This window comes from Esox lucius, chromosome 19 (assembly GCF_011004845.1).
Source record: "Esox lucius isolate fEsoLuc1 chromosome 19, fEsoLuc1.pri, whole genome shotgun sequence".
NCBI classification, from domain to species: Eukaryota; Metazoa; Chordata; class Actinopteri; order Esociformes; family Esocidae; genus Esox; species Esox lucius.
In genome coordinates, this window is record NC_047587.1 from 16,121,932 (window position 1) to 16,134,764 (window position 12,833).

At 40.1% G+C, this 12,833-nt stretch overlaps 1 protein-coding gene across 1 annotated transcript in view; it reads right to left on the reverse strand.

The window, feature by feature from the left end:
- Nucleotides 1-785: 785 nt before the first annotated feature.
- Nucleotides 786-12,833, reverse strand: part of pdhx (pyruvate dehydrogenase complex component X) — a 55,407-nt gene continuing 43,359 nt past the window's right edge. The window contains exons 7-11 of the mRNA XM_010864287.4: nucleotides 12,394-12,541; nucleotides 7,940-7,998; nucleotides 5,742-5,900; nucleotides 3,214-3,278; nucleotides 786-1,881 (exon numbers count right to left, since the gene is read on the reverse strand). Coding sequence (XP_010862589.1) covers nucleotides 1,626-1,881; nucleotides 3,214-3,278; nucleotides 5,742-5,900; nucleotides 7,940-7,998; nucleotides 12,394-12,541 — 687 coding nt within the window. The 3' untranslated portion in view covers nucleotides 786-1,625. The remainder of the gene's footprint in view (nucleotides 1,882-3,213; nucleotides 3,279-5,741; nucleotides 5,901-7,939; nucleotides 7,999-12,393; nucleotides 12,542-12,833) is intronic.

Genomic DNA, 12,833 nt, shown 5'->3' on the forward strand with positions numbered 1-12,833 from the left:
GAAAAGTACTTGTTCCTCTGAAACTGAAATCTTTTATTCATTTGCATTACTTGTAACGCGTTACTACCCACCCCTGGTTGCATGCACTTAAAAATAAGGGAGCCTAGGATTTGCCTAGGTGTGGTGTTGCCTTTTATAAGGGGACCCATAATTGGCGGTCACATAGACTTTTCTTCAGAGACTGCACTCTCCTACATTGCTTTATACACTACCTAACCCACAACATGCTACTTGTTGTGAGTTAGGTATTCTCAAAATATGTTTGTTTTGTGGATTCAGAGTTCCACCAATGCCAACACACACACACAAGTTTGTATGGCTATCCTCCTGGGGAACAGAAAATAGAAATTGCATGCTCCCTTGCCCTAATCTTAAACCTAAACCTAACCTCAATAAAGTAACATTTATGCCTAAACTTTACCTAATTGTAATGCCTACACTTAACTCAAAACGGGACATACTCATTGGGACACACACACATACACACACAGAACAATCACAGGGGGCTCAATGCCTCACTCTGTCCAGCAAATGATTCAAAATAGTTTTCTATGCAGAAACCATTATACAGTCTTTGCTTTCAGATAGCAATTATGCAAACCTACAGCCAGATGTGTATTGACCCCAGAGGGTAACACAGGCCAAAATCAGGTGCATTTGCACTGGAGAGCTCATTTAGGCCTGACAAGTATTGACACCGTTTTTGTTTAGTCATGTTTTTACACTGGATAGGGCTGTATGTGCCAGGAAACAAAAGTACATTGTAAACACAGAAGGAAAAAGCATTTTCTGGCTCGAACACAAAATATGCAATTTATTGGTTTGGCATTTTTACATTTATATAAATTTCCAGGTGTTGGTTATAATGCAGCATTTCATATTTGAGATAAGTTAGAATCTGTATTTTAGACAATTTCACTAATGTCTGTTTTCCTTGCTACCCATTAGGAGAGCTAACAGAACCAGAAACCACGTTTTAATAATCAAGGGAATTTCTAGGTGCCACTCAGTCAAACAGGGCCAGATTTACTGTCACAGGAGGAATGCAGTATTGTCAGTGCCTAATAATAAATACGAGAATAGGAAATTTACAAATACAAAGGTCTATAACATCAGCATCAGTTTGCATTGTCCAGGTGAATGGATGGAAACTTAATGTGACATTGTTCCTTTTATTAGGACCATGAGATTCTTGAAATAGAGTAGTGACTTTATATACAAACAATGTGTTAGAATAGCTCTGACGCATCGCCACAGATTAAATTGGATATATCCTAGTATGGTAACATTTGGCCAGTGCTCTGCTACATTAACTCTCCAGTAACAGTAAACCTCCTCCATCACAAAGCCTAATCAGTTATAATCATAACATAGTAGATGTTATGAACAGCTAAAAGAGTTGTCATATCTATGGTTTATATGTTCTGCATCACATGTATACATGTCAGTGGCACATATATGCAGCTACCCTTCACCATAGATAACTTTGACATGAGCAAACTTAACTTAACTAAAATATACAATGAACTCAAGACAACTGCTTCCTGGCTGACAATGCTTCAGGCTTCCCGATGGGTTTCCCTCTCTCTTCCATTTCTCCCTTTGCCTCCATCCATCCCTCTATGTCAGGCCAGGGCCATGCGCTGCGGCCACTCCAGGTTGGCTCGGAACTTGTCCAGGAAACGTGATGCCAGCTCGTCATCCACTAGGCGCCCATCACTGGAGAGAGTGACGGTCATAAGCTGCTGTGTGCACAAGGCACCGGTCTCCTTGGTCAGATGCAGCACAGCCCTTGAGGTGCCCACTGCCAAGATACACGCCTGGGGAGGGTTGATCACTGCACTGAACCCAGTGATGCCAAACATGCCCAGGTTAGAAATACTGTTAGAGAGAAAGACAGGGAAGAAGAGGTTTTACATTTCATACTAGTGACCCTGTTATTCATTCATTCATTCATTCAAGACAACATACAGTACAATGAAAAGGTATGTCTACTTTAAATTAGACTAAAAAGAGATTTTAAAAATAGACAAAAAGGTGATTGTCTATGTTCTGATTTTCTCTAAATGTGAACAAATACCATAAACGTTTTACACTTATTTAATTAAGAAGGTTTTGCCACCCAATACCATAAGAAAAGGTGACCTCCCCATCACACTCAAAACCAGCAACTATACAATTCCTGTAGCTGTTTATCAGTCTCTTAGATTACTGTTAAATTATTCTGGACCATTCTCCCCTGCTACTTGTCCTCTCCAATAACACTTCCAGCTGCATTTGGTCTCCAATACAGGGACAGATGAGGACCGGCTCTATTAACATGAAGGACAAGCCAGCAGTGGGCAATTTGATTTGAATTGAACATCTGAAAACGTTCAATGACAAAAACCTCTATTTCTATTTAGAGTGAGTATTCTAGTGAGTATTTAGGAAAAACACTTTTCACTTAATACTCACAGCATAAAGAGATGGAATAAAAGAGAATAAATACAACACAAGATACAAGAGGAGTGAGAAAGACAGACAGAAAGAGAGAGAGAAATCTCTGTGGTGAGCAATAACCACCACAGGCAATTTGCTGTATGGTTTAATGACAGGCAGACCGGGGGATGGGGGTAGTGGATGAATACACTTTTCTCAGGAGAGAAATATTTTGCCCTCAGTTACTTAACAGTGGTGAGTGTATACTTTTTTCATTTTCAAAACCGAAACACCATTCATGTCTAAATTACCCTATTCATTCTAATGGTTAAAGCAGCCCACCCCACCCCCGCCTCCACTGGGGTAGAAGGCCACATAATGAATGGCACATAATGAATGGGCCACAATCTCAAATGCCTGTATGTGATAAGGTAGAGTAGGCATGTAATATGGGCTGGCTATGAAGCAGGGCAGTGTTATGACTACTAGTAGAACACTTATGACTGCTATATTTATCACACTGAGCAATACAGGAAATTACCAGCTCAGCACATGGTGCAGACGTCATAATAGTAAACTCAGCTGTGTTACAGATACAGCTGCTCAGCACCTTGCTGCCCCACATGGTCGTTTATAGTAAGAACCAGAGTAAAAATCCAGTTTACTTTCTAACTATCCAAGAAAAAAATATCACGTCATAGCATACACTGCAATATACAATGCATATCAACTACCTTGCTATTATGAAAGGTGTCAAGGATAGACAATACATGTAGAAGGTGTGGTGTTTACCTGAAAGAGCCTCCTTGGTACTCATGTGGAAGTAGCTTCCCATCCCGAGCCTTTTGGGCCAGTGCCTGGAGAGAGGAGATCAGCAGTAGGTGATCAATTGGAGATGTAGGTTTATTTTTGTGCTTTCGTTAGTTGGGAAAATTTGTTAAAAACTAATTCTGAAACATTCTGAAAAGAAAGGAAGATCAGGAAAACAGAGGTTTTGCGAGGTAAAACTCTTCTTTGGAAACTGCATGTGAGACACTTGGGTAACATATTTTTAATCCCCCCCCCCCCCTCCACTTTTTTCAAATTATATATAAAACCTAAAAACATACAACAACATTGCTGCAAAATACCAGGGGAGGCCAAAAATAAATAAAAGATTTGCCTGTTTGCTACACCCTATGTGTAAGACTTCAATGGATGGCAAACTAAAGGTAATTCATAAATAATTCCATTAGAGGAACCCTCCGAAGTGGCAGTGGTGCTGCTACTCCTTCCACTACTGCTGCTCCACACACATCCAGTATCTTCAAATCTTACTGGTCACCTAGTAGGACAAAACATTTTACTATTACTTACATTTATTTAAATATAATTATAAAACATTTATAGCTGGCTGCTGATGTGTGTGTTTTATGGGTTATTGACTCCTCATCCAGTGTATTTCAGGTGGAAAATTATCCCTACATTCCACACCTGCTCCATAAAAGGCTCCACAAACACAACACTTATACAAAAGCATAAAAACAAATGTGCAACACAACCTCTATGATAATTGCTTAATGTCCTATTTTATATGGAACAATATGACAGGCTGGCACAAGCTAGGACATAATGTGCAGCAGACGTTCCATAACACATCCTACAATCACATGTCATGCTCATTCAAATGGAAATATGTAGTGGACACAATGCCGAAACACTGCTTTTATCCAATGCATTATGTCAAAAGACTCAATAGAAAAGCAATCAGATATTTTTGGGTGGCATGGTATGGCCGTTTTAGATCACATGCTGTATGTAATTAGCTGCAGAGAACTCAAACCAGCCTTCTGACTCTGGGTGTCAAGACAGAAAGGAAAATGTGTTTGTGCGTGTTATACATCTGTAGCTAAGAGAACAATCATTAAATGTTTATTTTGTTGACCCTTCCTATAACTGAGGTTCTTATTTAAGTTATTGTCTACTGAGGATGTCACAACACCATCATTCTGAAATTCTATATGAAAGTAAAGGTGAAAGTATAAAATTCCACCGCAAAAAAAGTATAATGAATGTACCCATATTTTCCTGGGTCAGTCTTAAACATCTTGGGCTGCAAAATAATTAATGTGCACCGAAGACCAGCTCAAATGCACAGCTCAATATGCTTAAGTGAGCAGATTAGCCTTCAAATTTGAACAGAAAAGTTTCCCTGACAATTTAAGGGTCCATAACAGTTGACAGAGCAAGCCATTTCCCAAACTAGAGTCAAATTCAAGGAGGGAAATGGAAAGCACTCTGTAAATGCTTAATAGCGGACATCACAAAATGTCCATGTGTAACTCCGGTACTCTGAAGGAAGCGTCAATGCAATCAATGGGACTTCTTCATGAGGGATAAGCTACAGACCGAAAGGCATTCCTCCACAGAATGACAGAGACAAACATCCACTAATGTGCATGCCAAAAATCATGTGCTTACTGTGTACGCCATTGTTCATTTTAACATCAACACTACATGATCATAACTCTACATATTAGGTTGTGTATTTGTTGAATTTCTGCAAACTTTGTCATTTCACGCGATGACAAAACAAGGAATAAACTTTAAAGTGCATAAGCAACCAGGGTTGTTGAATTCATGTTAGTGGGAAGGTAGCCTTTCGTGAATGCTCAAATGCTTTGACAATCAGCTAATAACGATAATGGAGCTGGAAGGGAGCAAGAAAAAGTAGCAAGTAAGCTAGTTAACTATTATATTACTCCTTGAGTCTAACCGAGACGGTTTGTCTCAAAGCATATGCATGCACCTAGCAGTTAGCTGTGCGGATGGCATGCTTACTGTAGTTAGCCGTGGAGGCTTGAAAATAAGCACTTTGTGGGAGGCAACTCATCTGTAGGGTTAGCAAAATGTGGCCCAAAAGAGGCCCACTGTGCAATGTTAACTTTTGGGGGTCAACTGGTTTTCCTTGGGCAATTGACCCACAGGTAAAGCATCTCCACCCGCACCAATTCTCTTGACAACTAGCGCGGGTTGTTGAGGTGCTACACATGCCATGATGACTTTTTCCATCATTCTTGCAGAAGTATGACATGCTGTAACATGCAATTAGGCAGCCTTAAGAAAGTGACTGGCCAAACCAAACTCAGCTAAGGTAACCACAGACTTTAACTTGCAGTCCCATTGCTCTATCTGCCTTAGACGACGAGAAGGGATTATATAACCTTATTTTGTACAAATAATTAGGTCAGCAGCTAACTGTTGTCTTTCTCCAACAGCATGTTACTTAGCTGGCTCAACACCAAAACAGTGGCATGCTACCAGCAGTTGTCCCCCCCTACCTTGGCGTTGGCAGATATTTCTTGCACCCCCTTGTCAGCAGCATTTGTGATGATGGGGGTGATGAGGCCCTTCTCTGTCGCTACAGCAATAGAGATGCTGATGGAGTCTAGCGTCTGGGGCCCCTCCTCCGACCAGGTCACATTGACCTCTGGTAGCTCCTAAAAGGCAAATGTGAGGTCAGATTAGATCAATGATGGAAGAGGAAAAGATAGCAGATTAGATCTGGACACAGGAGTGAAACGTGTGTGACCCGCAAGAACCATAAGAGTTCTGTTCCTGTGTCAACCTCTACATCCACAGCCTTTACGAGAGAAGCCATACGTATTTCGATATACCTTGTCCTATCCCCATGACTATACAGTATAAGCGATAGGATAGAAAGACATTTATTTCATTAAGCAACTGTGTTGAAAAATAATGTAGCTCAGTGTTTTAATAATTTTTTTAAACAACCAGACCAAAGGCACTGAATGCAAGAGGATAACAACATACAGAGAAAGTGTTAGATGTGGTGTGCTGGTCCCAACAGTGTCTCACCCCACCAAGGAAAGGCATGCTGCCCACTCAGGTTCACTTTGGAGAACATACACCGGGAGAGACCGGGAATGTTCCAGACCAGGAAAAGAACATACCGGGGAGCACAGAGAGGTTCTGGAACATTTCCAAGACAGCAGGGAGGGCCAGCCCCACCCCTCCACACCTGCCACTCATGACTGATCAAGCTGACAATAAGAGCGGAAGAAAAGCTGCCCAAAGGTAAGAAGACACATTAATAAACTAATGGGCTGCGTGTGTTTCTGCCCTTCATAGGCTACAACGATGAGTCATAAAAACGCCGGAATATCCCAAGGGCAAGATATAGTAAGCCAGAAAGGCTGCCAGGGAGACTCAGTTTGTTTCTCTTTTCTGTACGTTGTTCCTGCTCGTAATAAAACGCCCTTGAGAACTGCACCCACTACCTGTCTTGGTGTTCTTGCTTTGACCTACACTACACAACTTTAAGATATTTAGTAATCTGCTACGGTCAGCAACAAACTGTAGGCAGCAACAAACTGTAACAACTGATGACATAAGGAAGTACAGGATTTTGAGATATCTAGCGATGAGCAGGAAATAATTTGAGTAGTAGATGTTAAGGATTGAGGTAAGGTAGAGGGGGCATTTAACTAAATAATTTGGTGAGTCTGCAGTCTGCAATCATGAATGTAGTGAGGGCCAGTTAAACCCCCTGATAAGTGTTGTGGTGGTCACAAAGCTCTTGGCAATGTAGTGAATTACATCTAATTTATTCAGGAACCATTTACTGGGTGAAGGATGCCTCGCTGCAGATCTGTAACTATTCTGGATTTAGTTTTTTAGTTTCACCCACTTTGTCTACCAAATTAGCGACATTCAATTTGTAAGTAAGGCCCTGATTCACTGCAGCAATTGGACAGTGGACTGTACGGCTCAGATAAAGTATGGATCGTCTGAAGCATGTGATGCCGATCTGGTTCATATCATCAGAAGTTTGTTCTCATATTTGATAGCTGAGATGATGAATTTTCATTTTTGCTTAAAAATTAAGTATGTTCCAGAACTTTTTAGGATCAGAACCATTGATGTTTGAAGACTGCAGTGGTGACATATTAGTGATAATGATACATAGTTGCTTTATCCCAAGACTTTGGCTTTGAATAAGGTGGGAGCCTGTAGAATTTGGGAAATATTTAAAGCAACTAATTGGAGGAGTACACATTTTGGTGGGTTGAGCACATCCCAGTTCAGGTTGCTTAGCAACCTGCTAAGCAAAGATATGGAACAACAAGTTAATTTAGGGCAGTCAGAGCATAGTCTTGAGCATTAGATTTCTAAAAGCAACAGCGCAAACTGTCTAGGCAGAGATTGTGATAAAATCCTATATATAATAGAGTCACCAGTCTTCCATTATAGGACTTGTCCTGAAAAAAATACAATTTTTTTTACGAAAAATCTTTTACGAAACACCTGGCCTTAAACTACAAGGAGCAAACAACAGTAGTGTTGAATTTCATTAATGAGAGCCTCTGTGTCTGTTTTTCTAAGCAAGGATTCAGAGCACTTTGGAAGCTATTGCTGTCAGCTCATTATGTGTAGGGAGATATATTGGACATTCAAAGGCAATAATCCTATATTTCAGCGATTGCATTGCAAAACTGACAGCATAGTGAATACTTACTCGGAGTGTAGCAGCAGCAGCCTTGATGATGAAATCATTGACAGACACCTTGATCTCAGCTGGAAAGAATTGAGACAGTTGTCAAACTCTCAAGATCTACAATTCTTGTTATGCTAAATATCCCAAAACATTAAGAATAACAACGGCAGATTACATGGTTGTGTTCACTTGGAGGGCGAATAATGTGCACTGTGAGGTAGAATCTGATTACAGTAATTATGTTCATTCAGGACAAAGATGGGCCTTCTAGTGGTAGTATTTGTAAAACTTTCGAGGATGCTATGTTATTTTTCTTTCTGCACAAGGCAGAAAAGACTTGGCAAGAGGAAGCTTGATGGCAGAGAAAAGGTCAAGTTCAATATGAATAAATCAACAACCCCAGCACCACCTAGAACATTATACAGCAACCCACATGCTCTCAAATACAAAGAAATTGAAAATAATTGTCCATTTTAAGTAACATCAAATTGATCAGAAATACAGTGTAGACATTGTAAAAGTTGGAAATGAATACTGTAGCCAGAAACGGCTGATTTCTAATTGAATATCTACATAAGCATACAGAGGCCCATTATCAGCAACCCTCAGTCCTATGTTCCAATGGCACATTGTGTTTGCTAATCCAAACTTATCATTTTAAAATGCTAATTGGTCACTAGAAAACCCTTTTGCATTTTCATTCTACTGAAAACTGCTAATTTACAAAGCAATAAAAAACTGTCCTTCTTTGGAATTGTTGAGTATCTGAAACATCAGCAATTGTGGGTTCCATTAAAGGCTCAAAATGGCCAGAAGCAAATAACTTTCTTCTGAAACTTGTCAGTGTACCGTTGATATGAGAAAGGAAGGCTATTCCATGCAAGCTATTACCAAGAAACTGAAAATCTCGTACAATACTGTGTATTACTCCCTTCACAGAACAGCACAAACTGTCTCTAACCACAATAGAGAGAAGAGCGGGAGGCCCTGGTGCACAACTGAGCAAGAAGACAAACACATTACTGTTTAGTTTGATGCCTCACAGGACCTCAACTGGCAGCTTCATTAAATAGAACCCGCAAAACACCAGTCTCAACATCAGTGGCGACTCCAGAATGCTAACCTTCTAGGATGAGTTGCTAGGAAAAAGCCATATCTCAGACTGGACAATAAAAAGAAAAGATTCAAATGGACAAAAGAAGCCCCCATCAAGCCAATCCAACTTGTGGGAGGTGCTTCAGTAAGCATGGGTTGAAATCTCTTCTGATACCTCAACAAATTGACAACAAGAATGCCAAAGGACTGCAAGGCTGACTCTTTGACAACAGCAAAGTTTGAAGGTCAAAATCATTATTTCAATTAAAAGTCATTCTTTCTAACCTTGTCAACTCTCCTATCCATGATTTCTAACCGTGACTATATTTCCTATTCAAACTAATTTAATGTATTTCTTCAAGGAAAACAAGGAAATTGAGCCCAAGCTTTTGTACAGTAGTGTATGACCAGTTCATATGACTCTTAGAATAACAGTTAAAAATTAAATTAATGTTTGCCCCCTTGAACTTCTTTGACATTGTGTATGGTCTATCCAGACTCTACGATTTCCTGTCCTCTGTGTATCCCCACCCCCCTTCTCTTCTCTGCATTGCTCCCTCTCTCATCTCTACATGATCTGCCCATGGTGTAGTGGGCAGGGCCTGGTATGGTGTTGATGCTGTTTAAGAGGGCCCTGTTAGCGCCAGACCGTTCTGAATGCTTTAAGCGGGATGACTAACGAGCTGACCGTGAAATCGCTGTTCTCCTGAACAATGAGAGCCAGGGAAAACAACCGGACAGAGAGAATCCCTCAACACACACACAACCCTGCTGCTAATAGGAATGGAATGGCCACTCAATGTCTATTTCCTTTGCAGCACTGACACACAGTGCTGAATAGCTTTATCAAAAGAGCAAAATAATAGGTTCATTATTTTATCCCTGGAAATGTAATGCAGAAAATGGGGTCAACATATTTTTGAAAAGGATATAAACAAAGTTGTTTTAACTGTCAGGTTTATATTTAATGAGGAGATGCTGCATTGTGTTAATCTCTTAAAAAGGGATAATGTTTTTCCTGGAACATGTAAACCAAGAAGGGAAATCTCTGGGACCTGGTGCAACACATTCAGATCGCCAGCGGGCTTTGGACCAAATAATTAAATAAACAAGCTTAGGTGGATATTCTATCTCTCCCAGTCTCTTCTTACATAGAGTACCTGCACCACCTCTACGGAAAATAGTCATTTGAAAAGTAGCATGCCCAACAAGCTCATTTGATTAGTGGAAGGATGAGATAAACAAGGAAGGCACTGAGAGCAGTACTGTCAGGAGCACCCATGCCATACATAATGCCAGACTTGCCTAATAACATTGTAATATAACAGAAACCACTCGGGCTCCCTCTTTGTCATCTCTTTCCATATCTCCCCCCAATGTCAGACTTCCAACCACCTTTCTTTAAAAAAATAATAAAATAAAATAAAAATAAAAAATAAAAAGAGATATCATCACCAATGTACAGATTCCATGCATTAATTTGAGGTTTTGTGTACGTATTGATTTATCCATTTAGAACACATTTCATACATAGTTCCAGAACTCCATAGGTATCAGGAAAGTTTGAAAGTTGTTTCTGATTAGTCAGGTGTCCCCTCACATAATGCTGTTGGTGTTGGTCAACATGACGACCCAAGAGGTGCCAACATGACACAAGAAAGACAAGCTGAGCATTGAAATCAACATTGTCCCAATCATAGCCAAAAGCATATGCTTGCAAAACACAATAACATTTGGAACATCACTAAAAATAAGGACCTTTCTGATAAGCTCAGTAATTGCAAAAACACATCAAAAACACTCTCTGGAGGGTAAGCGTAAGTGTCAGAATCCTTCACAAGCAGAACGACAGAGGATATATTGCAAGGGGCAAACCACTTGAGCGAGGCAGTTTGCAAAAAAAATTGCAGCATTCCATTGTTCGGAAAAAGGTATCCTGGATAAATATTAAACACGTACTACAGACATGGCAAGAGGAAAGTGTGGAGTAAAAAGGAACGGCCAAAGATCTACAGCAAGGGACTCTACAGCGAGTGCATGAGCGTGCCTCATGGAAACACAACTATCATTACACTTGGTGCCATTCGAATTATGTTTGTCCCGCACCCCTGGACACCTGTTGACATGCTTCATACGTTCAGTACATGTGCTACACAAAAACATCTCCCTGATACTCCTATTGTCATTATAACACATTGGATTTTACTTCATATAGAGTAGGCTTCTGTTTCTTTGGCAGGAATAAAACCATACTAATCAATCATATTGATGTCATTTTGGCAGTAAATGGGGGAAAAAGTAATAAAAAAATCTTTATCTGATTACTCTCCAAATACTCTCCCAGTATATTTCCTTTTTCTCTAACGCACCTATTGATGAGCTAGTCCAGTAGTGCGATCAGCTGCTATGATTTGCTATTACATAACACAATTGAGATGGGATTTACTATTTTTCCTCAGGCAATTACAACCTGCGCAACACCAAAGCCTACACAGCTGACCTGTGCTCCTTGTTCTATCCTTCCAGTCGAAATCCAGAGACACATAGAACTTAGTCTAGTCATGTGTTATGTATGACAAGTTACTAATTTTGTCATGAGTTATACAGGGCCTGTTGCTCATGGGGGAATTTGCCAGAATGAGAGAGACACTCTTATGGTGCCAGGGACAAAGCTTGCATCTGTATGTGACCCTACTGTGCTAAAGAATGGATAACAGGGTTGATGTACATCATTGGTTCATGTACTTGATGACAGTGGTTATAGACAGTGTGTTGCATTTCTTGAAGTACTTGATGACACTGTTAATAGACACTTAAATAACATGAAGTACATGATGCCACTGGTTATAATTCATTACTATAAACGCTGATAAAACTAAACTGGAACTACAAATGTTAGGTCCCAAACTTACTAAAAATGATTAACCCTCACAGAGAAGAAATGTTTAACTGACAAAAAGAAAGCTACCGGCCTGGTCGGGCAAGAGATTGACGAAATACACTTGCCTTGCTGTCCATTGTTAGTACTGTAATGACGTGGGTGTAACGTAACTGAAACATAGTAAGGACTGTGTGATAATTGTCATGCTATTAGGACAGTAACCTTGGGACAATTCTTGTATTCAACTTGGCATGAATGGACTAATCTAAAAGTAGCTCTGGAAATAGCCAAGAACCTCATGATAATATTATGATACTTGGGTACCAACTCGATATGCATGGTAATCCTCACGACTCTGTTTGGTTTTTGATTACATACAGTGATTTCATTGCTAACCATGTCTGCTTCAGAGAGACAAGAGAGCGCCATCAGACAACGTATTTGACCAGTCATGAATGTAAAAGTGCGGTAAGGTTTTTGCATTTTGCTCTGCTCTCACCTTTGGCCATCTCTTTACGGAGTTGAATGACAGCCCCTAGGTTACAGTCAACGGAGGCATATGCATGGGGGATGGTTGTCTTGGACTGTGTCAGTCTCTGGGCAATGACACGCCGCACATTAGAGGCCGGAATCTCTGAAAAGGTGCCCTGGGAGGGGAGAGGAGAGAAAAACAGGCATTCTTTTATTTCTGGCTGCATCAACACAGGCAGCATCATTCAGATATTCTTACCACTGATTGGCATTTCAATCAAAACATCACACTTTTCAAATCAGACTACTCAATAGAAAGATCAGCCGTTGTAAACAGTGGCTTTATGGCGCATTCCACACTTAGAGGCTATTTAGATTTAGAAGTACAATTGTTGTTAAAACACTTTCATTATAGTAACATTAAAATAATATGTAAACAATTTTCAATTCACAATAGCAACAAGAAAC